This window comes from Ictalurus punctatus, chromosome 23, assembly GCF_001660625.3.
Source record: "Ictalurus punctatus breed USDA103 chromosome 23, Coco_2.0, whole genome shotgun sequence".
Taxonomy (NCBI): Eukaryota; Metazoa; Chordata; class Actinopteri; order Siluriformes; family Ictaluridae; genus Ictalurus; species Ictalurus punctatus.
The window spans coordinates 385,603-413,175 of NC_030438.2; the positions used below are offsets into that span (position 1 = coordinate 385,603).

Here is a 27,573-nt window from a genome sequence, read left to right on the forward strand (position 1 = left end):
CAGAACCTGGCTGGTCGTGATGTCGGCTTCAGGCGTGAGCAGAACCTGGTTGGTCGTGACGTCGGTTTCAGGCATGAGGAGAACTTGGTTGGTCGTATCAGAAGACTCAGGCGTGAACAGAACTTGGTTGGTCGTGATGTCGGCTTCAGGCGTGAGCAGAACCTGGTTGGTCATGACGTCGGTTTCAGGCGTGAGCAGAACCTGGCTGGTCGTGACGTCGGTTTCAGGCATGAGGAGAACTTGGTTGGTCATGACATCGGCTTCAGCCATGAGCAGAACCTGGTTGGTCATGACATCGGTTTCAGGCATGAGCAGAACCTGGTTGGTCATGATGTCGGTTTCAGGCATGAGCAGATTACTCGTGACATTGGTTTTAGGCATGAGGAGAACTTGGTTGGTCGTGTCAGCTGACTCTGGTGTGAGCATAACTTGGTTGGTCGTGTCAACAGACTCAGGCGTGATCATAACTTGGTTATCCATATCAGCGACCTTGGACTAGAACTTGGTGTGGGTGGTCGCCTCTTCGGTCTCAGACTGGCACTTGGCGTGGAAGTTCACATCGTCGATCTCAGACTGGAACTTGGCGTGGAAGGTCACCTCATCGACTTTTAGCTGGAACTTGGCTTGAAAGGTTGTCTCTTCGACCTCGGACAGGAATTGGGCTTGAGAGGTCTTCTCTTCGACCTCATACATGAACATGGCTTGAGAGGTCACCTTAGTGGCCTCTAGCAGGAACTTTACTTTATGCAGGAGCTCTGGAGATGAGGCTGCCTCGTGGGTCTCATGCTGGAGCTCTGGGGATGAGACCGCCTCGTGGGTCTCATGCTGTAGCTCTGCAGGTGAGACTACCTCATGGGTCTCAGGTTGGAGCTCTGGAGATGAGGTCACCATGTTGACCTCCAGCTGGAGCTCAGCAGGTGAGACCACCTTGTGGGTCTCACGTTGGAGCTGTGCTCTTGCTTTCTTGTGGAGCCATTGGCGGGCATGCCAGCAGCCCTTGAAACATTCCTGAGAGCAGAAATAAGATCCGGGTGTCCCAAGTTTATTACAGATGAGACATTGTTTCTGCCTTGCGTAGTTACACAATCCATAATTCGGATCCGGGGGGTCTATGTCAGTCCACTGGGGAAACTGGACTGACATGAAGGGTGTCCAGACATCTCCATGTACTCCGGGGTGACACTCTCCTTGCTCTCCTGCTGCTTCCATGTTGTGGCGTAGTATTCTGTCACGTATTCCACATAATGAAGGTTATGACGGATTGTTATTAGTAGTACTATTATTATTATTATTATTATTATTATTATTAATAGTAGTAGTAGTAGTAGTAGTATTGTATTGTTATCATTAACATTAATATTAATATTCGTTTTGAAGCCAAGAAGAGAGGGAAAAATTGTTCAGAGCCATTGCACAAGCTTTGGGCATAGCCAATACAACAATTTGGAATGTCAAGAAAAAGAAAGAAACCACTGCTGTACTAACAATGAGGTATCAAACAGGTTGGCCAAGGAAAACAACAGCAGTTGATGCCAGAATCATTGTGAGAGCTATGAAGAAAAACCCAAAAACAACAGCCAGTGACATCATAAATAATCTCCACAGGGCAGTAGTGAAACTATTAGAATCCTTTGAGAAATATATACAAAATTTAGAAGAAATATAGAGTCTATACCACAAGATGCAAACCACTCGTCAACAATAAGAATCAGAAGGCCAGATTGGAATTTGCAAAGAAATAAAGATGAGCCACAAAAGCATGGTGGAGGTAGTGTCATGGCTTGGACTTGCATGACTTCTTTTGGAATTGGCTTACTAATCTTTATTGATGATTTATACAACAGTTAATGCTGGTCCACTAATTTGATTGTCCAAGCAGAATTCCAAATGTACCTATATTTCCTATAACTGTACTGGGACGTTTCACTGTGTGTATCACTCCACTTATCTGTGTTACTAGGGTTACTAGAGTTGCAGACATCATCAGTGGGCATGAGAAATGATACATTTCAGGAATATAACTTTTGGCTTAAAAATATGAAAGCTCATCAGTTGAAGTTGAAAATGAAGAAGGGACACCAATACTACGAGAAACACTTTTAACTGGAATGTAAAAATAAATCTTTCAGGTGCCAACAGTGACAGATGAACCTCTGTCCTGAAAAGATCCTGACCTTGGGCTCCTGTTCGGGAAACAGCAGGGGCTGGTACATGAACTGGCAATCAAACAGGGACATCCCATTAGAAGAGTAGCATAGAATGTTTTGAGCATATTCAGCCCACAGGAGGTAGTTGCTCCAAGAGCTTGAGTTAGTGGATGCCAGGCAGCACAGAGTTGTCTCCAGGTCCTGGTTCAACCTCTCTGTACGGCCATTGGACTTGGGCTAGAAAGCAGAGGAGAGGATGGCTGACGCCCCAATCAGCCACCAAGTGCTTTGAGAGACCATAAACTCGGAACATATGCATACACATTAGTTCAGCAAAGTGTGAACCATGCCTCCATTGCAATATCTGGGCATGTATGGGAGCAGGGACAAAAAGTCGTTTGGAGGACCTCCTGGCTTTATCTCTCCCCACTGTGTCCACTGGACCCAGAGTCTCAATTCCCCAGAGAACTGGGGCTACAATGATGGAACTAGGGACAGTGAGTCTCAGGTTAGCCCTGGTGGCTGAAACAATCTGGAAAGGGCATCCAGTTTAAGGTTCTTGGAACCAGGACAGTAGAAGATGGTAAATTGAAATCTGTTGAAAAACAGAGCACACATGGCCTGACGGGTGTTTAGTCTCTTGGCTTGCTGGATATATTTAAGATTATTCTGGTCACTCCACACAGTGAATGGTTGTTGGGCCCCCTCCCACCAGTGCCTCCATTCCTAGGCCAATTGATGGCCAACAGTTTTCTGTTGCCACCATCATAAATTTTGTGGGGAACAGCCGGTGTGAAAACAAGGTGTATGAGTGGAGTTTGTTGTCAGATGACCACTGACACAGCACATCTCCAACACCCAGCTCTAACATGTACACCTCCACAGTGAAGGGGAAGGCTGTTCCAGGCAGGACTAGGACTGGAGCTGAAGTGAAGTGCCTCTTGATCTCGGAGAAGGCCTCCAGAGGAACCGGAAGGAGGATTTCCTTGTCAGACCCATGAGAGCAACCACTACTGAGCTGAAACTAAAGATGAACTGCTGGTAAAAGTTAGCAAAGCCCAGAAAGTTCTGAACTTATTTCACAGAAGAGGGTGTAGACCAGTATCTGACTGTCTTAGTCTTCTTGGGGTCCATCTGGAGAGAGCCCTTAGAGAGAATGAAAGCCAAGGAGATCATTTTGGAATGGAACTCGCACTTCTTTGGCTTAACATACAAGTGATTCCTCAGGAGGCATTCCAAGACTTGCTGTGTTCATGGAGCAATGAGAATCTGGGATGAGGGCCTGGAAGACTGCTGGGGCATTAGTCAGGCCGAAAAGCTTGACCAGGTATTCATAGTGACCTGTTAGGGTTTTGAATGCAGTCTTCCACTCATTAAGGCAGAATGTCTCCACCTAGTGTCCAAAGTCAGTATTGTCCAAAATTCTAACACTCCCTTGTCAATCACAGCAACACTAGCCAATCATGGGCGACTGTGAGTTCATGTATGGGGAAGAAGGTAGCTTGCACTTTCCTCTGAGTATGTTACACTGCTCTGTGACACAGCATGAGCAGCAGTTCGAAAAGAATGTTTGGCTTCTGATGTTTTGGAAGAAATATGTGCCTTCATAATAATTTTATCAATGCATTTATTATTCCTCACACACTCTTTCCTGTCCTCTCACATGCTGTCCTGTATTCACACACTTACCTGTCCTCACATACTCTCTCCTGTCCTCATACACTCTCACTCTCCTGTCCTCACACACACTGTTCTGTTCTGAGATTCAGCTACACATCATTTTGCAGTGTTTTGGAGTTTAGTGATATGTTTAAGCTGTGTAGTGGAGTTTTTGTGTTGTGTTGATACAGCAGGACCGCCTTTCCTGAATTGGAATAACTCAGGATCTTACTACTTTTAAAACCGAACACATTAACTCTCTGGTTTGTTTATTTCATTATTATATCTTCTGTAAGTATGATCTTTCGTGGACAATAGCAGTGTGTGTGTGTGTGCGTGCGTGTGTGTGATTAAGAGAGAGAGGCTAGTATTTTGGAGTGTTTTTAAAAAAAAGTAAAGCTTAGAAAACCACAAAGACCTTTCATTTTGTTGTTTTAAAGATTTTCTTTTTTTGCATATTTCTGTGCAGGCAATCTTTAATTTTTACCGTTTGATATAAACCTTAAATCAGGTATATGAGTACTGGTTCTCTATCTCTTGCTCTCATTCTCTTCCAACCATTCACCTGTCTGTTGCACAGAAAGGAAAAGTAACCACCTGTCCACACACTCCTTTTTACTCCTCAATCATTACTGCCATTTAGTCACTTTCAGAACCCTATTCTACGTTTCCTTTTTTCCTCCTTTTTTAGCTTTGGCCATTAACTCCTTAATATGTAGGTTGGATTGAGATTTACATTTCTCTTTCTATTAGTTTCACTGTAATTATTAAATAATTCAAATAAGTTTCTGAAAAATTGCATTAAGGTAAATAGCTAAATAAAAAACAGGGATTTTAACACAGTTAATCAGCAGTTGCACATTGGCTTTTATCCTCAACTCATCCCACAACATTGGACATGAGGTAGGAACACACCCTGGGTGGGATGCTAGTCCATCATAGAGCATTATGCACACAAACGTTCACACACTCATTCTCTAGTAGCTAATCCACCTATTAAGGGGCAGTGGTGGTTCAACCGTTAAGGCTCTGGGTTACTGATCAGAAGGCCGGGGGTTCAAGCCCCAGTGGTGCCAAGCTGCCACTGTTCGGCTCTTGAGCAAGGCCCTTAACCCTCTCTGCTCCACGGGCGCCGTATCATGGCTGACCCTGTGCTCTGACCCAAACTTCCTAACAAGCTGGGATATACAAAGAAAACAATTTCACTGTGCTGTAATGTATGTGTGACAAATAAAGGCTTCTTCTTCAACTTGGCTATTCATTGTTAGCCAAGTTAGCAATTTTGGCCAAACCAATTTTATATTGTATATAATTCATAATAAATATAGCTGCAAGCAGCAATTAAGGGGATCAAGCACTTTCTGTCCCCACCCCTTGGTGACAGAGAAAGACCAGAAGCTACTGGGACCTTCAGTACTTGCTCTGAAGGAGATATGCTAAATTTGAAGGCAAAAACATCCAGCTGTTGCTGGGATATTAAGATCACTTCCTGTTTTTGGTAGCCATACCAAGTAGCAAATAATTTATTAAATGGTTTCTTAACTTTAGCTCATGTAGCTAAGTACATGTGACAAGTTTAATGTCAACATATAAAAGCATTGCTGAGATATAAACTCCCTTCCTGTTAAAATTTGTTTGAAGATTTTTTTTGACTGATCTCATGATGCCATGATCCAAATCTATTGACTTTACAGAATTTGTAAAAGAAGAAACAAAAAACACAGGTTTTACTGAATTTCAACATATTTGACTTCCTATTTGGTAGATTACAAATTAATTGTATCTCAAACTCTCAGCACCTTCCAAGAAATCAAGAGAAGGAAGAATCATTATTGCAGGTTAAGCAGTTACAAATTTACGTGCATTTTTACTAATTTGTGAATTATAGTGCTCCCTAGATGGGATTTAGACAAAACTTCGGGAGTTCCTTAGAACAGTATCATTTACTTATCCACAAAGTTTGGTCAAATTCATCAAACCGATGCTGAGATATGCCCTTACTTCCAGTTTGGTAACTTAGCTGTCAAATTTGTTTATCTTTTATGGGTAAACCATCCACCTTATCAAAAATCTGAGAAACAACTTTTCTTTAGTTTGGTCTCCCAATGCTCTTTTCCAAATTCCATGGTTACTTAAGTGAAAAAACAGTTTTTGTTAAAAATTTGAAATGGCCAGCTTTCTGTATGAGAAATTAGTTCCTTACTTCATTACCACTTTGAACCTTCAAGGGAATCAATAAAACCAAGAATCTTGATGTTAAGTTGTTCAAAAGTTATGAGCAGTTTTACAAATTTGCAAATAGTACCACCTAGAGGGGAATTTAGACAAAATTTCTTGGAGATATTTAGGATGGGCCAGACCTTAGAGGGCTTGAGTGGCCAGCACAAACATTACTGTGAAGGTAGCTGAGACTGTCCTCTATCTAGACTGTCCTGCCATATTTAATAAAAGTAATTATGGAAGCATATTATTATTATTATTATTATTATTATTATTAGTAGTAGTAGTAGTAGTAGTAGTAGTATAAATATAGCAGCAATTAAGAGGGCCAAGCACTTGTTGTCCCCAACTCTTAGCAACAGAGTAAGACCAAAAGCCACTGGGACTTTAGAACTTCTTGGAGACCTCTAGTATGAGCTCCTTCTTGGTAGTGATCTACCAAATTTGGTAAAAAAAAAAAAATTGTCACAAGGTTTCTGAGACATGCCCTCATTTCATGTTAAGTAGCTTTGCCATGAGATTAATTTGTATAACAGTGCTGCATGCCAAATGGAAATTAACATTGTGATATGCATTGAACTTGGCTTGACTGAAAGAATCAGAAGTGGAAGAAAGTGGAATTGTGTTTCTACGACATTCCGTTTAGCTATTATTGTAAATGTATATCCAATGTATATATGCCCAATTGTTGGTGCTACAAGGTACCTGAGACTGTTCTCCATCACTGTGCCAAATTTAATAAAAAGCATGTAATGTGTTCTATGGACTGCCATAGATTCCCATTGTTGAAGTATAATAATAATAATAATAATAAATATGTGCAGACCACCCCACAGGTAGCTAGTTCTCACTAACTTGTATAGAACACTAAAGCAACCATACTATTAAAATGCCATGACAGTAGCTAAATGCTACTAAGTGTGTGCTGCAATGTGATTGGCTGATGGCCTCTATGTTTTTGAAGTAACCTAGGCTGTCCTTTTAGTAATCACACTAGAAAAACGTTTCATAAGATGGGAAATAATCTAAAACTCTTTAAAACACTGGTATGGTTAAAAAGCTGAATGCACTCACCAGAGTCTACACTATTTACCCATCTTTTTTCCTAGAATCATCCTATTTGACTTTCAAAGTGGGTTATTGGTGTTAATTGATTCAGGTAAAAATGTCCCTGGTTTATGCATGCACTTAATTTTGGATAGCTTTACATTAAACAATACAAATTTTACAGATTAGGATCCATATAAACCAGGTGTGTTAAATTCTTGACTGCTAAGAACAAATATGTCCATTCTTGGTGAGGCGCACACACACACACACACACACACACACACACGGTCCCACAGGTTCCAAAATTCTCTTTTTAAAAATTATTATTTTCTGAGTATGCAGTTTTTGGTAGGCTATATTTCTTCCCCAAATGTATTAATTCGAAAAACAACAAAGTTTTATACTTTGACCCAAATAAATATCGAGCAAATTTCATCTATGTATGTCAAACAGTTGAGGATATAAATGCATTTTGTTATTATAGCGCCCCCTATGGGCCAAAGTGTCCTTCTGACTGTGTATTGTAAATTTTGTAGAAATTTGAATTTGCATTCAGAAGACATGGCTCTTTGAGTACATACATGCAATTGCTTAATTGCTTGTCATTGACCTATTGCAGCCAAATATTTTGGCCAATTTGTTTCAGTATGTTTTTGTCATTAAACTCTCTATTTGTTACATATCATATTTTATTCGGATCAGAGGAAAGGCTTAGGACTAGTTTGAAAAATAAGGGTTTTTAGTAAATAGTAGAAAGGAAAAAGATGTAGGAGGACTGATTTATTAAACAGAAATATTAGCATAAATGACTTGTAGGCATTTTGCATAATTGTTCACCAGGCTTACTAGAATTTTGACCACTCTTCCTTGCAATGTTCTTTCAGTTGCAAATTATTTGAGGGTTTTCTTGCATATACTGCCTGTCTCAAATCCCCACCACAAATTTTCAATGGGATTCAAATTCGGGCTTTGACTGTGCCATTCCATAACCCTCCATTTCTTCTTTTCGACCCATTCCTTGGTGGATTTGCTACAGTACTGTGCTTAGGATCATTATCTTGTTGAAAGGTCCTTTTGGTTCAACTTCAACAGATGGCCTCTCATTATCTTCAAGCACTCTTTGATAAGAATTCTTAGTTGAACCAATGAATGCAAGCTGTCCAGTCACTGAGGCAGTGAAGCAACCACAAGCCATAACATTTCCACCATGGTATGAGGTGCTTCTCCTGAAAAGCTCTCTTTGGTCTACACCAAACATGTCTGCTGTTACTGTAGCCAAACAATTCTATCTTTCATTCATCTATCCAGAGCACATTATTGCAAAAGGCCTGGTCTTTGCCTATATGCTCACTGACAAACTGTGGTCTTGCAAAGGCTTTTTCCTGGCATGCCTCCCCATGCAGGTCAAATTTGTTCAATCTCTTTCTGTTTGTAGAAGCATGCACTTTGACACCAAATTTTGGTATTCTTGAAAGACTTATTTTTGCATCAGACAGTCTGCTCTTGGGTTGTATTTGCTGGGACTGCCAGTCCTGAATAAATTGGCAGTTGTTTGAAATCTGTGCATTTGTAGATTATTTTCCATACAGTGGAATGATGTATTTCAAATAATTTGGAGATCTTTTTAAATCCCCTGCCAGACTCCTAGGCATCCACAACCTTTTTTTTTCTGAAGGCCTTACAGAACTGTTTAGATCTTGGCATGATGACACCACACACCTCAAAAGTAAAAGGAACACCAGGCACAGACAGATATGAGAGGGGTATTAATAAGACAGGTTCCACCTGCACTCCCTAAGCAGGTTCTAATCACTGATACCCAATCTTGAACACATGATTCTAATTTTATGGATTTGAAGGTGTGAAAATATAGGGATGTACTTACTTTTTCCATGTGACTGATATTTTTTTGTTCATTTCAATGAAAAATTACTATGAAATGTCAGTTTTATGTGTCATTTGATAGGGTGTATCAACTTTATTAACATGTACTTTTTCAAAATGTTTGCTTGTCGAAATATGTCAAAAAAAGACAACAATTTCCATAGGGTGTATTTCTTTTTTCACATAACTGTATTTGTTCATGCTTTGCTGAGTAATTTTTAAAAATATTAACTGCATATTAAGAAAAAAAAAAATTAAAATTAGTTGGCAGATCTAAATGGTCCAAAGGGCACACACATATGCCCATATTGTAAACATCATTTTGATAATTATTGAGGGTCATACTCAAACTGAGTAGTTCAACACCATGTTTGTGAAGATAGGCCAAAAATCCCAGCACAGGTTTGCAAAAATAAGATTTGCATATTGTGCAAATTACCATAAATTTGAGCCACTGAAGCGAAACATTCCAAACGGCAATTTTTATAGATTGATCAAGACAGTCAAAAAAGAAAGCTTGGTTTTGTGTCCACAAAAAGTCCCAGTGGCACATTTGATGGAATTTCCATGAGATACAGTACCTTTACCACCCCACTCCCATTGCAATAATTGCACATTCCGGCATTGACTCTGCATTTTTGCTGCTACTGTATTATAAAAATATAGTATTTCATTTATTGTCACTATTATACACTTTACCTGGCTACTACCACAGTATGTCTATATTTGGTATAGGCTAAGCTGCTGAATACTCAGTCATAGCATGTTATGTTTACATTTATACTATATTTAAATTATATTGTTACTCCTTGGCACCTATCTTCTGCACTACCTGTTATATCAGACACTTCCACAATAAAACTATGTACTGTTCTGCACTATTTATTTAGTTCTCTGTCATCTCATGTGGTTAGTGTGTTGTTTTATGTAGCACCATGGTCCTAGAGTAATGTTGTTTCGTTTCATTATGTACTGTACCACCTGTATATGGTTGAAATGACCATAAAACCACTTGAAGTTGAACTTGCAACAGTATTCACCCCTTGCTTTTCCTGTTTTGTTGCATTACAACCTGGAAGTAAAATATTTATTTTTAATAAATTTATTTGGATTTTATGTAATGGACCTAACAAAATAATCCAGTTGTTGAAGTGGAATGGAAAAAAAAATATGGAAAAGCTATGAAACCCCTAAATAAGATCTGGTCCAACCAATTAACTTAACTGCCAGCACATAATTACAGTGCTTTTGAAAAAGTTTTTGGCCCCATCCTGACTTTTTCTGGTTTTGTGTAAATCTCTTACTAAATTGTTTCAGAAATGAAAACAAAATCTAAGATAAAACAAAGGCAACCTTGGTAAACACAAAATACAGTTTTTAAATGATTTTTTATGTTATTTACTTGAAGCAAAAAAGTTATCTAATACCAACTGGGCCTGTGTGAAAATATATTTGCCCCTGTAGTTACTAATTCCCCAAATGAAGCTATGAAACTGCATTCATAATGTAGTTCAGCTGGATTAGACGCAACCAGGCCTGATTAATGCTAGCCGTGTTCCATCAAATCAACACTTAACTACAACTTTTTCAACAGCATGAAGTTGGGTAAAATGTCTTACCCAGTAACAGACTATGCCAAAGTTAAGAGAAATTCCAGAAATGATGAGGAAGAAGGTGATTGAAATACATCATGGGAATGGTTACAAAGCTATTTCAAAGGGTCTGGGTCCAAAGAACCACAGTGAGAGCCAGTATCTCCAAATGGAAACCTCAGCACAGTAGTGAATCTTCCCAGAACTGGCCGACCTTCCAAAATTACTCCAAGAGCACAGCAACGACTCATCCAGGAAATCACAAAAGAGCTAAGGACATCAAAGCAACATCAAAGGAACTACAGGCCTCTCTTGCATCAATCAAGGTCAATATTCATGACTCCACTATCAGAAAGACACTAAGAAAAATGGCATCTATGGAAGAGTGGTGAGGTGAAAACAACTGCTAACATAGAAGAACATTAAGGCTCATCTGAATTTTGCCAAAATATACCTTGATGATCCTCAAACATTTTGGGAGAATGTTCTGTGAATTGATGAGTCAAAAGTGGAACTGTTTGGAAGACAGGGCTCCCGTTACATCTGGTGTAAACCAAACCCAGAATTCCACAAAAAGAACTTCATACCTACGGTCAAGCATGGTGGTGGAAGTGTGATGGTGTGGGGATGCTTTGATGCTTCAGGGCCTGGGCAACTTGCAATAATTGAGGGAAACTTGAATGAGGCTGTCTACCTGAGAATGTCCAGTCTTCAGTCCGTAAGCTGAAACTCAAGTGCAACTGCATTATGCAGCAAGACAATGATCCAAAGCATAGGAGTAGGTCCTAGTCCTAGAATTAAGTGCAACTGATCTCCATTTAACGGAAGCGTTTGGCTTCAGTTATTTGCTGCTAAAGGTGGCACAACCAGTTTTTCACTTTAAGGGGACAGTTAGATTTTCACATGGGTGATAGGTGTTGGATAATAATATAAAAAAATTAATGTTTACTCCAGTTGCCTTTGTCTTGTGTTGTATTTCGTTTGAAGATCTAAAACTATTTAGTATGAGAGATACACAAAAACAGAAGAAATCAAATACTTTTTCACAGCACTGTACATGGCAATTCTTGAGGAAAAGTTTCAGTCTGCCAGAGATTTGAGACTTGGACGGTGGTTCACCTTCCAGCAGGACAATGACCATAAACATACTGCTAAAGCTATCCTGGAGTGTTTTAAAGGGAAACACTTAAATGAATGGGAAAAAATCCCAATGGCTAGATGTGTTAAACTAATCGAGGCATACCCCAAGAGACTTGCAGCTGGAATTGCAGCAAAAAGTGGTTCTGCAAAGTATTGACTTTGACTTTATGCACACTCAAGATTTCTGTTTTTTGCACTTTCAAAGTAGTAGGCATGTTGTGTGTATCAAACGGTACAAACCCCCCAAAAATCTATTTTAATTCCAGGTTCTAATGCAAAAAAACAGGGAAAAACACCAAGGGGGATGAATACTTTCCTAGGGAACTGTATATACTGTCAGGTCCATAGGTCCATAAGTATTTGGACACAGACACAATTTTCATAATTTTGCCTCTGTATATCATCACAATGGATTTGAAATGAAGCAATCAAGTTGTGCTTCAGACGTAGACTTTCAGCTTTAATTCAAGGCAGGCTGTTGCATTATGAGCAAAACTATGCTATGTAAACAGCTTCTGTATGTAAGTAGGTGCTCATGTGATATACCTTTTGTAAAGCTAATATTCTTGTGATTTGATTGATATAAACCTTTTCAAGATACAATCACAACAGCAGCTACAATCAACGTCTCTGTCAGACCACCAACATGCAAACAAACACTTCTGAAACGGAGTCAACTCACCTGTGAAGCCTCATAGTTGTCCACTTATCCATAACATCCCGAAAAAAAACACTCTTGTTACACTTACAAGGTCCAACCAATCCAATTATGTAAAACATATTTAGTTCAAAATACATTTTACATCAGTTTCTGCGTTATTTCATATTACTGGCAGATGTGCCTAATTTTTCACGTATTCTCCATAATAACTTCAGTTCGCATGTGAATATCCCTTATCGCTAGATTTCAAAATGGCCATTGGACTCTCTCTGCCCTTTTGGTTGACACCTCATTTGAACCAATAGGAACTTCCATGTCCTGTCCATAGCCTTCAATAGCCAATGAGAATCCGTGCTGAATGGAGCCGCCTTCCGAAAAGCTTGAGACTACTGAAACGGATTGTGTCGATGACTGACACATTGTATAGTCAATGAGATGCTGAAAATTATGATATTAAATTGAAGGGTCAACACTTCAATTTAAAAGTTCCCCTGTAAAGGTGCGTAACCAGTGGCGTAATATCGTGCAAAGGTTTCAATTATGAATATATATATATATATATATATAAGACCACAATGAAAAAAGATCAGTCACAAAACTGTATTTTTGGAGTTGTGCATCCACGGCTGTTGATTGAGCATTGAAGAATGATCTCATAAATGTACTTGGATGATAAAAAGATCAGGGTCACAGAATTTCCCATTTAAAATAAAGCTCTGCTATGGAAAAATGATCAGAGGCCAGTCATATGACCGAAATCAGCCAATAGGTTTTGAGTAATGGTGGATGCCCGGCTGAGTGAAGTTCATTGTTAACTTACTGTCAAATTTCTTCAACATATCTCATTAGTAATTGCTCTAATATTAATATAATAATAATAGTAATATAGTAATAATAATAATAATAATAATTAACAATTAATTGATATTAATATTAAATAATATTAATAATTGATAATTAATAATATTCAAGTTGAGATTGATGTATAATGTATATTCTGTGAATTTTTAGTATTTAAGTGATGTTGATGCTCAGTTGAAAAATTAGTACAAGTTCATCACTGTATTACTGCGAATATCCACGAAAGAAAGATCAGAGTCCACGCAAGAATTTTTTCATGCTTCAATTAACACAATGTAAACAATAATGACAACTTTTGGTGTGTTCATAAAGACTATGAATGGGTCTAGTGAACACATCAAGATTTTCTCTGTTCTCAACTATTATGACATAAGAAGGTTCTGAACTTTTAAATTCAAATTCTGGAATTCAAGCACAATGTGACTCTGATAGTTTTATCATTGGTGCCTTCATATATATATATATATATATATATATATATATATATATAATATACATTTTGTAGATTACTGGATATGTGATATGATAGCTCTTAGTGTCACCTTTCATTATCAAGAGTAGTGGCCTTTTTATTCTTGGTATGTATATATGGTTACCAAGGGCCATTTGGTGTCTCGAAAAGGAGATTATGGTAAAATGCATGGACATACCCTTAGAAAAACATGTGCAAAATATAAATTTTCTTTGGGATTGTTATCAAATTTGAACTTGGACTAGGAAAGGCTTCATGCTGTGGTACAATTGTGTTTTCCAGCTTATAGCTCCCAGTTGTAGTCATCTGCAGGCATCTGTATGCAAAAAAAACCAAAACTTCTATTTCAGTGTGTTGAAACTTCTATTACTCAATACCGGTAACACTTACAGTGATTCTGTGGAAAAATCTTCAGAGTGTTTTTTTTCTTTTCTTTCTTTCTGGGCCTAAACATTTATATAAATAAAAACACACAAGTAATCTCAGGTGGCAAAAAAGTGCATCCTATTTCATCAATTTCATTCAAAATCCATGCACTTCATGTTTGCTGATTTTTAAAGTTCATAATATTGGCAAAAATCTTGATCAGTCTCTCTGGGCCAGTGCACCACTGCTTCATGGGGTAAAACAGTGATGTGAAAGTCACTTAGAGCCTATATCTTACAGAAGTGGTGTGACACAGCTCATCATCATCATGCTGATGGAGAACCTACAGTAATACATATTAGCCCTTGTGGGCTGTATCGGTCTCTCTTTTCCACCTTGGATTTGCTCTGCCTCAGCAAAATGTTTATGCTCTCAGTGGAATAAAGTGAAACAAGGATCTTTTGTCATTCTAGCACCTTCCAAAAAAGCAAATTATTTCTCTTAATTTGGGGCTCAGGATGGAGATTTGTGTTTGTAGTGTATCAGTTTTAGTTCAGTAAAGGTTTCTGTTGTCCCAGCCACCAGGGCTATTGATTCCAAGCTTGTGTTAAAGCTGCTATTGCAGGTATTGATTTTGTAGCAAAGTGTCATGATATCAGATAATGAATGTTGTAGGAATTGCAGCCATTGGCTTTTAAAGAGAGATTGTAATTCATCATGGAAGTGTGTGTGTGTGTGTGTGTGTGTGTGTGTGTGTGTGTGTGTGTGTGTGTGTGTGTGTGTGTGTCAACTGGTATTTTTTTTTTTTTTACTGGTATAATGTAAGTAGATGTTAAGCTTTTGTAGACCTGTCCACTGATCTAAATTAATGAGGTGGAATAATAACTAATTACCACACACACACACACACACACACACACACACACCAGTAAAAAAAAAAATGCAAAAGAAGGGAATGGATGTGGGTGTGTATGTTGGACAAGAACATACAACTAAGGGTAATAAACACAGACTGATTCATAGCCAAAGTATCACAACCAAGTGTGGATTAGGCACACTGCTTAGTGTATTATTTAATTAGTCATTTTAACACCTCTCAGAAAAATATTGTATTTAATTGTATAGTATTTCATGTTACTCAGACAACTGTAACCATTTAAACAATTGTACATAATTTCTATATACTCTATATGGGCAAAGGTTTGTGGACACCTGACCATCACAACGATATGTGTGTCTTCTCCAAACTGTTGCCGCAATGTTAGAAGCACACATCTGAAGTGACTTCTTCTGCCTTGCACTCAGTGTTCCCAGGATAGGCTCAGGATCCGCTGCTACCCTGTTCAGAATAAAGCACTTACTAAAGATGAATGAATGAATGAATTTGTGTTTAGCAGATTAAGAGGACATATCTATAAACAACTAGCACTTTCATTTCTTGTGGTAATATGGTAGAAAAAAAGCAGAGTCTTGGATTCTCTGATGCTACCTAAAATCCCTTGGGATTTTTATTTATTTATATTGGATTGAAAATATTTCAGCAATTCAGCTGTTAGGTTGTCCCATTATGCCAATATCTGTTGCTTGATTAGTCTAGGTTTGAAGGGTGTTTCCCATTTGTAGACTGCAGTGAATGCCTTGAGCTCCAGGACAGATTTTGGTGTATAATTGGATCTTTCTGGCCCTCCTATCAAGACTCAAAATTTCTCCACAGGACAAATATTTTCACCTCTGGCTCTCAGATCTTTTTCCCTTTTAAAGACTATGTTTACATGCATATCATATTCCGATATTAATATTCCGGAATATTCCATTATTAATTTGAACACTTATAAACACATATTCCGATATTAATTGGATTTTGGCAATATTCTCATTAGTATTAGTATGTAAACATCACAATCCAATTGCCCAATGCAGATTAAGACAATATTCTGATTCCCCAAATTCTGATTCCCACCCCTGGAATATGCCTCCTTTAATCAGAAATTTGCTGAATATAAACATCCACTGAAAGGAGATATATGTGTATGCTCAGTCTACAAGCAATTGTGGGTGCTAACAGATGCTTAGCTGTAGGCTAGGTATTAAGGAATGCCAACTCAGGCATACTTACAACAACCATGTATACAGGAATATTTCTATGCCTGTATATATATAAACATTGTATTTGGAATATGGCTGCAACACAAATATAGACCTTAAACGGAATTTTATGTGCATGTAAGCATAGTCACAATCTTGAACTCTTGATGGATAGTTCTTTTAGATGGATTTTTTGGAGTTGTTTGTGATGTGTTAATATCAGTTCTGTTTCACCCCACCTAACTGCCAGGGGCGGTGTCTCAACACCTGGATATCTTCTTGTCTGGGTGTGCACACATGTTGAGACCACAAAGTCACATGGTGACCTCATGATTAGAAAATATAATTAACAGCCAACATTTTCTGGATCCTTTTTGCTAAGTTTCTACTGGTGAGTGATAACCCTTTTTCATTAAAAAGCATAAACATCACTTGTTACTTAAGAAAGTGTGTTTACAATCTATAAAAACAAAACTCTCAAACTCATAGACTTAAAGAAAACATTGAAAGGCATTGTGGGAGTGATGAGAAAATTCATGGCCGTCATCATCTGATTAAGATGCTGCCATGAAAGCTGGCTTTGATCTTAGGAAATGTCTGCAAGGGAGGGGAACAGTTAGAATTTAGCTTGGGCTTTCTTCTTCCCTCTTGCTTTAAGATTTGGCTGCACAGATGGTGACAGATAGTGTCACCATTCATTTCCTGCTCCACTTCCTGCTACATTCTTAGGTGAAGTAACACTAGGAACAGAAAGCAATAGTGAATGGCAAGCATTTGCCTGTTCATGCTTATTCCAAATGTAATTGTGATTCAGTTCCAGATACACACATAAGATGACTTTTTTTTTTTAACTGAGAGAAACTAAAAGCTTTGTGTTTGAAAATAGTACTTTTTAAATGCTAATTCCTTTTACTCTGTGTTTTTTAATCCAGGCCTCCTGTATTGGCAGGCAGCCCTGCATTTTCTGATATCTCTGTCATCAGAATCCCACCCCACCGGAATTCTTCAGGCATAGGAGTGGATTCGACCTTTAGCCCCCCACACCCATACATCAACCCATACATGGACTACATCCGCTCCATTCATAGCAGCCCCTCTCTTTCTATGATCTCTGCAGCTAGGGGACTCAGCCCTGCAGATGGTAAGAACTCTGGGACCCATTCTGGGGCCTCTGACATTCATTTTAATAGGCACTCCATAACAGAGAACATACATTTCCAAAAAAATCTCTTTAATGCACAAAAAACCTTCTAACACTTTATTTCATTGGTTTGAGGAAGTCTAGCAGTGTTAACATGTCACAACTCTACCTTAATTAATTTTTAATTATACATGAAACTTAAAAGTGACAGGAAATATCAGCATCACAACACACTGACAAATTTCGTACAGGTTACTCATAGCAGTATATTTTTAATTAAGGAGGTCAGTTTAAATGTTAAACTTTTTCAGAGACTGCCAGGTGGCTCACACTTTTTGATCTGTTCCAGGTTCCAGTACAATCTAATTGAAAAACTTGAAATATCTGTTAGAGCAGGGCTTGATTGGGAAAAATGGGTCTTAATTACATCCCATATAGTGGGGACTCAATGGACCCCAAGTACAAAGGTTAGACAATGCAGTACACACTCAGGTAAAAATATATATATACCTTTGCTTGTCACTAGAATCTTTAGAATATCTTTGTATCTTTAGTAAGTATGATTCACCTGACAAAGTAAACACACTGTACTTTTAAAAATTTAAGTAAAGGCAAATAACTGAACTTTAAGGGCCACTGTTGTACCTTTTATAGTATGTTGTCTGTTATATTTTGGGAGACCCAGTTCAATGCAGAGTTTGATATTTTCCTAATTGATTACATACCATTGCCTTAAATTAGTTTAAAGTTATACTATATTCACTTTTCCTGGTGAACGATGCCTCCTAATGATACAAAAGATCATTCATTTATCATTGTCACCCAAGCAAAAGTACTATGTTATAAAGCACAATAAATACAGTTTTCACTTTTATGTTATGTGCCTTTTGACAGTACCAGCAAAGAGTACCTTAATAATGACATCATATCAGCTTGTCTATTATGTAGCAAACCCTTATATAACAATACTTTCTCCTCAGCATGCGTGATTGTTCTCTTATGAAAAGGGAGACTGTAGCTGGGTTATTGTCTTTGATCTTCTTCTCGTGTCATTGCCTCTGCAGAAAGAACAAGTGAGTGTAGTGGTCATGTTCAAAGTTAAAGGGAGGAGGTCTCAGCCCAGGGTTTAGGGCAAAGGGCATAACATGGAGGGAACCAGGGAGGGAAGGCAAGCAGCATGGGCTTGAAGCTTCAGGCCTACAGGGAGTTGTTTGGGTCCACTGCACAGAGCCAGACTGAAAAAATCAATTACAGGGTTGGCAGGAACCTGCTGTCTTTAAAGGGTTGCTTCAGTGTGCTGGCCCCTTGGCCTACTGCACAGTCTGGGAGCTTTAATTGAAGATTCAAGTTCAATTACCGAAAGAGGCTGGTTGGAGGCTCTTTCTAGCATGCCTCACTTCAGTAGACAATGATTCCTCTGGGTTCTCCATTTTCCTCCCACTGTCTAAAAACATACAGGTAGTAGGTGGATTATCTATGGTAAATTGTTCCTAGGTGTGAATAAGTGTATGAATCACTGGCAATTGACTACACAGCAAGCCTGGCTTTTCCTAAAATTCCATTAAAATGCACCAATGAAATGTTTACCAAAGTGTCTATATTATTCATCTCTCTTGGTGGAATTCAATATTTCAGCAAAAACAAATATCTCATGCTTATAACTCAAACTCATTTTGGTCAACAGTAGTGCACCTTGCGTGAAAATGATCTTTGAAGCCCCCAATACAGTACACTACACAATAGTCATTCAGTGAAGCTCATGTGTGCAGCTCAACTACTTTTTGACATGAAATGACAGACACTGCTAATGTTGACCTCAATTTAGAAAAGTATTTTGATGTACATACTTGTGAGGAGAGACTGAAAATTATACAAGAAGAAGGGCAATGGCCAAAAATTTCATTCAAAAGTCAGGGAACACAAAGGGTAATTTCAGCTCTCTAAAACAGATTAGCTGTGTTTGTTATTAGTCTGATATGCAAGTGGTGTCTGCCATACAAGTCTCAGTGAATGAGCTGTTACTATAGAAACAATAATGTGTTATGCTGCAAATCTCCTGTTCTACAACATCCCGAAGGTGTTCTATTGGATTCAGATCTGGTGACTGGAAAAACCACTAAACATATGAACTCAGTGTCATGTTCATAAAACCAGTTTGAGATGACTTTTGCTTTGTTACATAGACTTTTGCTTTGTTACATAGTACATTTATCATGCTGGAAATAGCCATTAGAAGCTAGGTAAATTGTGGCAGTGAAGGGATGCACATGTTCAGCAAGAATACTCAAATAGCCTGTGACAGTCATGTAATAGCTGATTTGGTATTAACAGGCCCAAAGTGTGCCAAGAAAACATTCACCACACCATTATGCCACCTCCACCAGCCTGGACTGTTGAAACAAGGCAGGTTGGGTCCATGGATTCATGCTATTGGCATCAAATTCTCACCCCATCATCTGTGAGCAGAAATCGAGATTCATCAGCCTACAGGCTACTTTTTCCAGTGTTCAACTGTCCAGTTTTGGTGAGGCTGTGCCCACTGCAGCTTCAGCTTTCTGTTCTTAGCTGACAGAAGTGGAACCCAACATGGTCTTCTGCTGTTGCAGCCCATCTGCCTCAAGGTTCAACATTTGCATTCTGAGAGGCTTTTTTGGTCAGCAAAATTGTACAGAGTATTGTACAGGGCATAGCACTCCAGTTCATGCCTCGCCTGATTGATCTCACCTGGTTCTAATCTACTCACCCAATCTGCAGCATTTATAAGCCTGGGTTTTTCAGCCACTCATCAACAGATTGTTCCGGCTTCAGTGCAGTGCACTTCTGGCTTTCCTCGTGTTTGTTTTCAAGTTATGTCAAGTGTTTTTCCTCATCAAGTAATCCTATGCTTATCATATTTTTTTCTCCTTGTGTTCCTGGTTCACTGGTCATGCTGCCTGTCTGCTCTCTCCCAGCTCTCTTCCTGCTACGCCCAGCCCCACCTTGCATTCCTCATGGTTCACTGACTATGCACATATTTTGCATTGTTCCCCCTCCTCTCAGTGGCATCACATGAGTACTTATCTCTTATGCTGCAGACCCGTGTTTGAATCCCTACATCGGCTGACACTTCCCTCACACCTCCACCTGACTCCAACCCCAGGCACCTTTCGCCTCCAGTACTCTCCTCCACTCATTTGTCAATCCTGCCTCGAGCTTTAGCCCTGAACCATTGCATAATGGGGAAGACCCAAGCAGCTGGGTCAGATCCGGCTTTCTCCCGCTGAGCAGTAGAGAAGATTCCAGACAGGTACGTGCTTCTATTGTGGCCGACCATGCCATGCCCTGGTTAAATGCTCCCTGTGGTTAAAACTCCTGACCCCTTATCATGCTTTCAGATTCCCACCACCCTGTGCTACATCCAGCTCTCCATTCCCATCCTTGCATTTATCAATTCAGGTACCAAAGATAGCTTTCTGGATAAGGAGTTAGCATCCCAGTCAGGAATACCCATTGAGTCCCTAGATTCCCCATTAATGTCAATGTCCTGGATGGGAAATTCCTGGCCCAGATCACCCATTGCACTGCCCCATTGCTCCTTGTGCTCTCTGGGAACCACTGTGAGAAAGTTCAGCTGAACCTCATCTCCTCTCCAGGTACCCTGCTGGTGCTAGGCTATTCTTGGTTGAAAAGACACAATCCCCAAATAGACTGGTCAGCAGGCAGGGTCATGAACTGGATCCCTTTTTGTCACTCTTCATGCCTGAAATCAGACCTTCCACCCACTCCAGCCACCACAAGTTCCGTTTCCAAACTCCCACTCATCCAGACATCTCCACAGTGATCCCCACCCCACCCAGTACCTCAACCTGGGTGAGGTTTTTAGCAAGGACCCTTGTTGACAGCATAATCTGACCTTCCTCCTCACTCCTGGGTGCCAGCTTTTTCTTTGTGGCTAAAAAAGATAAGACCCTCCACCCTTAACAACGTCACAGTACTCCTGCCGCTCTGCCTTCGAGCCACTGCATGGGGCCACTATTTTCACAAAGTTTTACCTGCGGAACGCATACCACCTGGTCAGGATCAGAGCAGGGGACAAGTGGAAGACTGCGTTCAACACTCCCCTGTACCACTTCAAATATCTGGTCATATCTTTCGGCCTCACCAACACCCCAGCAGTTGATACAGCCTGACCCCTCATTACAGTTTATCGTAAAGGTGGATGCCTTTGAGGGCGCACGGTGGCTTAGTGGTGAGCACGTCCGCCTCACACCTCCAGGGTCAGGGGGTTCGATTCCTACCGTGGCCCTGTGTGTGCAGAGTTTGCATGTTCTCCCTGTGCTGCGAGGGTTTCCTCCCCCAATCCAAAGACATGCATGGTAGGCTGATTGGCATGTCCAAAGTCTCTGTAGTGTATGAATGGGTGTGTGAATGTGTATGTGAGTGTGCCCTGCGATGGATTGGCACCCTGTCCAGGGTGTACCCCGCCTTGTGCCCATTGCTCCCTGGGATAGGCTCCAGGTTTCCCTGTGACCCTGAAGGAAGGATAAGCGGTATTGAAGATGGATGGATGGATGGATGGATGCCTTTGATTCAGGTATGGGTGCTGTACTCTCCTACTGATCCGTCCCTGACCAGAAGCTCCATCCACGTGCCTTCTTCTAATGCCGCCTCTCCCCAGCTGAACATGATGTGGGGAATTGTGAGCTACTAGCCCATAAGTTAACATTGGAGGAATGGAGGCATTGGCTTGAGGGGGCTGAGCATCCATTTATTGCTGGAACCAACCACAAAAACCTGGCCTACATCCAGTCCACCAAGCATCTAAAATCCCATCAGGTACGCTGGTCCTTGATCTTAGGTCAGTTCAATTTTACCATCACCTACCTTCCAGGCTCTAAGAACGCTAAACTAGATGCCCTCTCCTGCCAGTTCGCCCTCTTAGAGGACCTAAATCCTGACACCATCCTCCCTCCTTCCTGTGTTGGGGGAGTCATCATATGGGAGATTGAGACGGTGATCAGGAAAGCACAACGCACCCAGTCCAATCCAGGTAATTTTACTCCTGGTTGTCTGTTTGTCCCTGACTCTGTGCATTCCTCCAGTGGGGTCAATGCTCCTGATTCGCCTGCCACCCAGGCTCCAATCTCACCCTAGGCCTGCTGAAGCAGCGCTTCTGGTGGCCAACCATGGAAGCTGACACCCAGGCCTTTGTCACTGTCTATACTGTGTGTGCTAGGAGCAAAGCCTCACACCATCCACCTGCCAGCCTGCTGTGACCCTTGCCTGTTCCCAACCCTAGTCCTATGTTACCTTAGACTTTGTCACCGATCTGCCTCGCTCACAAGGTAAAACCACCATCCTGACCATCATCGATTGCTTTTCTAAGGCAGTATAATTTGTTGCTCTCCCCAAGCTCCCCACAGCCATTGAGACTCTGCACTCAGCTCTCATGCTGCCAACTCAAGTTCAAGTCCTAGTCTTGCCGACACTCAACCCTGCTCATACTTGGCCATGCTCCCCCTCCTATGTGTCGCATCACACCAGCACTTGTCTCTTATGCTGCAATAAAAAAATAGTCTGCACTTATATAGCGCTTTTTAACCTTAGCGGTTCTACAAAGCACTTTACACTGTTTCTCATTCACCAATTCACACACACACACTTATACACTTGCACACATGCAAGGTGCTAGCCTGCCACTGGGGGCAACTTGGGGTTCAGTGTCTTTCCCAAGGACACTTCGGCATGTGGGCTGGGGATCAATTAGTGGACAACCCACTCTATCTCCTAAGCCATAGATGCCCAATTAGAGCAACTTACTATTATATGCTCTTCTTCCTGGCCTTATGAGAGGCGAAATCTTTGATAATCCATATCTCTAACCATGACACATTCAACGGACATGCTCAGTATCTGATGTCCAAAAGCAGAATGGCAATGTAGGATGGTGTATTATTGATTGTTGGAAAAAAATATTTAGCAGATTGCCTGAAAAAAGTTATATTTTTTTTAGTCATTATGTGCAGAAATCTGATCAACATCCATATGTTTGTATGTACTGATCCTACCATGGGTAGGATAATTTTTTTTTGCTTCTGATTTTGTTTCTTTTTTTCTTTTTCATTTACTGAATTCTGATTTTGCATGTACACTTTCTCCTTGCTTCTGTCTGTGCCTCACTAAAGGGAGGCCCTCAGGCTGTGGTGGCATGCAGAATAACTGGATTGTTTTGTTCTCTTCCAAAAGTCTGTGTGCCACCCACAGCTCTTCACATCTCCAAACTTGCCATCCCATCCAGAGCACGCCACAATACATTTTGCTAAGGGCAAAAAAAAAAAAAAAGCAAGGCAGAGACAATTAACATAGTAACCCTTCATCCCTCCCCATCCACTTAAAGATATAATACCCATATCAAATTCATTTAGAATTTTTCTCTTTCATTTATACAGCCAATCTGAGACGCACATTCCAGGCATAGAGACTAGGCCACAATCTACATTTTAGTCCCCTTGTTTGTTTATATATTTATGTGTTCCTTATTTACTCCCTTTTAATTTAGATTGGAATAGAGCAGGGATTAGCCAGAACACAGTGTAGCTAAAATGAGTTTTGCATTTGCACTCCAGGAGCCAAACAGAAGGAGTGTGTGTGTGTGTGTGTGTGTGTGTGTGTGTGTGTGTGTGTTGGCAGGGTAAGAGGCAAAGATAGAGTGAAGGAGATAGAAGGAAAAAATGCCACGCATACCTCTGCTTTATGCATGCAGATCTTAAGAGATTTGGACCGTTTGTTTTTAAATGGAGTTTTAACTTTGGCAGTGAAAGAGGAGGAAAGAGCATGCTGAAAGGATGCAATGGGGAGTGCTGCACCTCCCGATAACACCCTGCTGCCTCTCTTTTCTGCATTATGGAAACTTGTATGGTCTGATACGTTATCCAGCTGTTCATTACCCAAATAAATACAGAGTCCCTGTCTCACTTGCCTCAAGCCTTGAGTTGAGTGCTCATATATGTGGCTATATTACAAAGTGTTTTCTTCTTCAGTTCTATTAAGAGTGAGAACAAAGGACAGAAATTTAAATACGCTTTAAAGAAATATGATTTACTGATCAAATACCTTTTCATATACCTGGAATTGACACAGTCACTTAGCATAAATTGTGCTATTACATAAGCATCCATTCCTGTGTTTTTAAACATTTAGACCATGTCACTCAGGCATGCATTCATATTACATAATTTGGACAGAAACTGGAAATTATAGTAATTATATATATATATTTACACTGAGTGAAAATTTTCAACACAGACTCAGGCAGAAACATGCTCTTAGTATTCAGCATTTTGCCTGTGCACTTAGATTTCTTTGCAACAGTATTATCTATGTAAGGAAAAAACATGAGGCATGCTGTTATAGGGAAAAAAAATCAGTGATGGTGCGGCCTGAAGCAGCCCAGTACAAAGCGGAAGTACTGTTAACACCCCAAGGTTGCCCCCCCCCCCCCCCCCCCATAAAAGCACATCCCAAAATGTTTTACTCTTCTTATATCAGAGTACTATTTATATGATTACACTTTTTTTTATGAATTAATAAATGATGCTTTATACATTTGATCTATGTGTAGTTACATAAAATGTTGTGGAAAATCCACAAAACAAGTTAGTTCCTGGTTATCACTTACAATATAGCAGATATAAACAGTCTTTCCCTCTTTATATGTGCAATAATTTAAGCCTGTCTTTTGCTCTCTTTAAGACAAGCAGACAAACAGAGAGATGTACTTTATTGATCCCTGATGGGAAATTAGGGAAATTTAAGCTAATAAAACAAAAAAATGTTATGCAGAGACCTCTGTACAGAAGTTTTTCTTGTGTCTGAAAATTTACAGTTATAGCTTTACCTACAGCTGATCATTACAAAGCGCTGACGCTGAGGACTCTATAAAAATACTTCTAAAAACACTTATCAGTATCAAAAATTATATAAATAGCACACATTTTTATTTGGAGTGTCAGCATTACAAGTTTCTATGCTCTATGCTATATAGCCAGAACTGTCAGAGCTAATGTTATAGAAAATTAATCAACACCTTTTGACCAATCTGAACTGATTATTCAGCAGTGCTGTGGTATTAATTAGTACAATGTAACATTAACTGTACAACAATGCCTATATGTTTTTTCATCTCCTCCATATAATTTTTGTTTCTGTTAGCCCCACACACTGGTTTGACCACAGCAGAATACTACCATCAAATGGCACTGCTTGCAGGTCACCGTAGCCCCTATGCTGACATCATTCCCTCTACCATGTCTACTACTGGATCAGGGACCAATGCTTTGCACATGGAATACCTCCAGGCTCTGGAAGGTGAGTGTTCAGACTACCACTCTGATGCTGATGTGGCCCAAAAAAATGATGTAAGTGATGTACTTACATTTTTTTACTTACACCAACATGTATCAGTGTGTTTCATATTTAAGGACACTTCTTTCTGCCTCTTCAACTGAACAACTAATTTGAAACTCAAACTTTAGCTTTAGATTCTACGACTAACTTGGATCTGTGTCACTTCAGTTATTGTATCTAAAATCAAACAGAGACTAATGACCATTCTGTATATAAATAATTTGTGACTTTATCCTTTGATTGTGAATTCAGTACCCCAAATCAGTATCCAAAAGCTGCACGTTTTCTTAAGGCTTCAGATGAAAAGACAAAAGATTAAAAGTTAGTAAGATAATAGAGTGACCTGATTTAAATAAGCCATTGTCTTAATGGTTTGACTGGGGGAGGTGTGTGTGTGTGTCTGTGTGTGTGTGTCTCATAATGAGCTATTTTAAAGTATGTATAAGAAATTAAAGGCATACAGGTTTTCAATAGAGGTTGTACTGACTGGACTGTTTGATGGTAACATTTAGTCAGCCTCTTGTTAGCGCTCCCTCTCCATCTAGTCTCCTTTTCCTCACAACCCAATTAAAAAAAGCCAAACTTGCACTGGTATCAGGAAATTAATTGCTATTAAGTGGAAATTGGAATGTCCCACTATTCATCATAGGAGAAATCCTTTCTGCTGTGGCACTATTTAAGATTAATAGACTGGAACAAAACAATTAGGGCCATTGTTTTTCTGATGGAGATGTAAAGGCCTTCTGCACTTCACAGACTTACTGTGATCGAGCCTGGGTAATAAGTCTTCCTGTTTCAACAATACATGTTCCACCCAAGCCAAATTAGCACTTAAAGCACTCCTTTATGATGTAGAGATATAGCATGAGAGCAAATAAAGAGACGGGCACTATCAAATGTCTCAAGCTTAGAAAGAGAGCAAGAGTAGCTTACTTGGATTTTAGTTGTGCTCCCATCAGTGTAATTACTGTTGGAGGGAGTCTAATAAAAAAAGAACAGACCAGGTCTATCTGTATTCTGATGAGGACATTGTTTAAATGTGTTCACCTCTAATGGCCATTTCAAATGTCTGACATCTGTAACTAACATCTGTATTTAAGAAGGCATGCGTTTTAGAAAGTCTACTTTGAACTTCAGCTGCCTGCATATTCAAATGGTAAAAGTCAGTAAGAATTGCACTAAAGCAAGTGTACTTCACTCTATTATCTTTCAGGTCAGTATGCTATGTAGTATTTCTGGTGTTTTTTTATATACACTTCTGGTGCCATCTCTTCCTTAGTTAAGCAACGCACACCATCCGGCCATCCACATGATGTAAAAGAAATTGTGATTCATCAGACCAGACTACCTTAATCCATTGCTCCATGGTCCAGTTCTGATGCTCATGTACCCATTGTAGACGCTTTCGGTGGTGGAGAGGGGTCAGCACGGGCACCATATGCAGCAATCTGTGATGCACAATGTGTTTTGACACCTTTCGATCATAGCCAGCATGAACTTTTTCAGTAATTTGTGCTACAGTAGCATTTCTGTGGGATCAGACCTGATGGGCTAGCCTTCACTCCCCACACACATCACTGAGCCTTGGCCACCCATGAACCTGTTGCCAGTTCACCAGTTGTTCTTCCTTGGACCACTTTTAGTAGGTACTAACCATTGCATACTGGGAACACCCCACAAGACCTAATGTTTTGGAGGTGCTCTGACCCAGTCTATCCATCACAATTTGGCCCTTGTCAAAGTCTCTGAGATCCTTATGCTTGCCCATTTTTCCTGTTTAACACATCACCTTCAAGAACTGACTGTTCCCTTGCTGCCTAATCAATCCCACCCCTTGACCGGTGTCATTGTAATGAGATAATCAATGTTATTCCCTTCACCTGTCATTGGTATTATTGTTATGGCTGATC

The 27,573-nt window shown here is 39.9% G+C and overlaps 1 protein-coding gene across 5 annotated transcripts in view; it reads left to right on the forward strand.

Annotated features, from left to right (window-relative positions):
• Positions 1 to 27,573, forward strand: part of gli3 (GLI family zinc finger 3) — a 199,006-nt gene that overhangs the window by 125,194 nt on the left and 46,239 nt on the right. For all 5 annotated transcript variants that reach the window (XM_053674956.1, XM_017453559.3, XM_047150215.2 and 2 more), the window contains 2 exons: positions 17,070 to 17,278; positions 25,469 to 25,624. In XM_053674956.1, the coding sequence (XP_053530931.1) occupies positions 17,070 to 17,278; positions 25,469 to 25,624 (365 nt within the window). The remainder of the gene's footprint in view (positions 1 to 17,069; positions 17,279 to 25,468; positions 25,625 to 27,573) is intronic.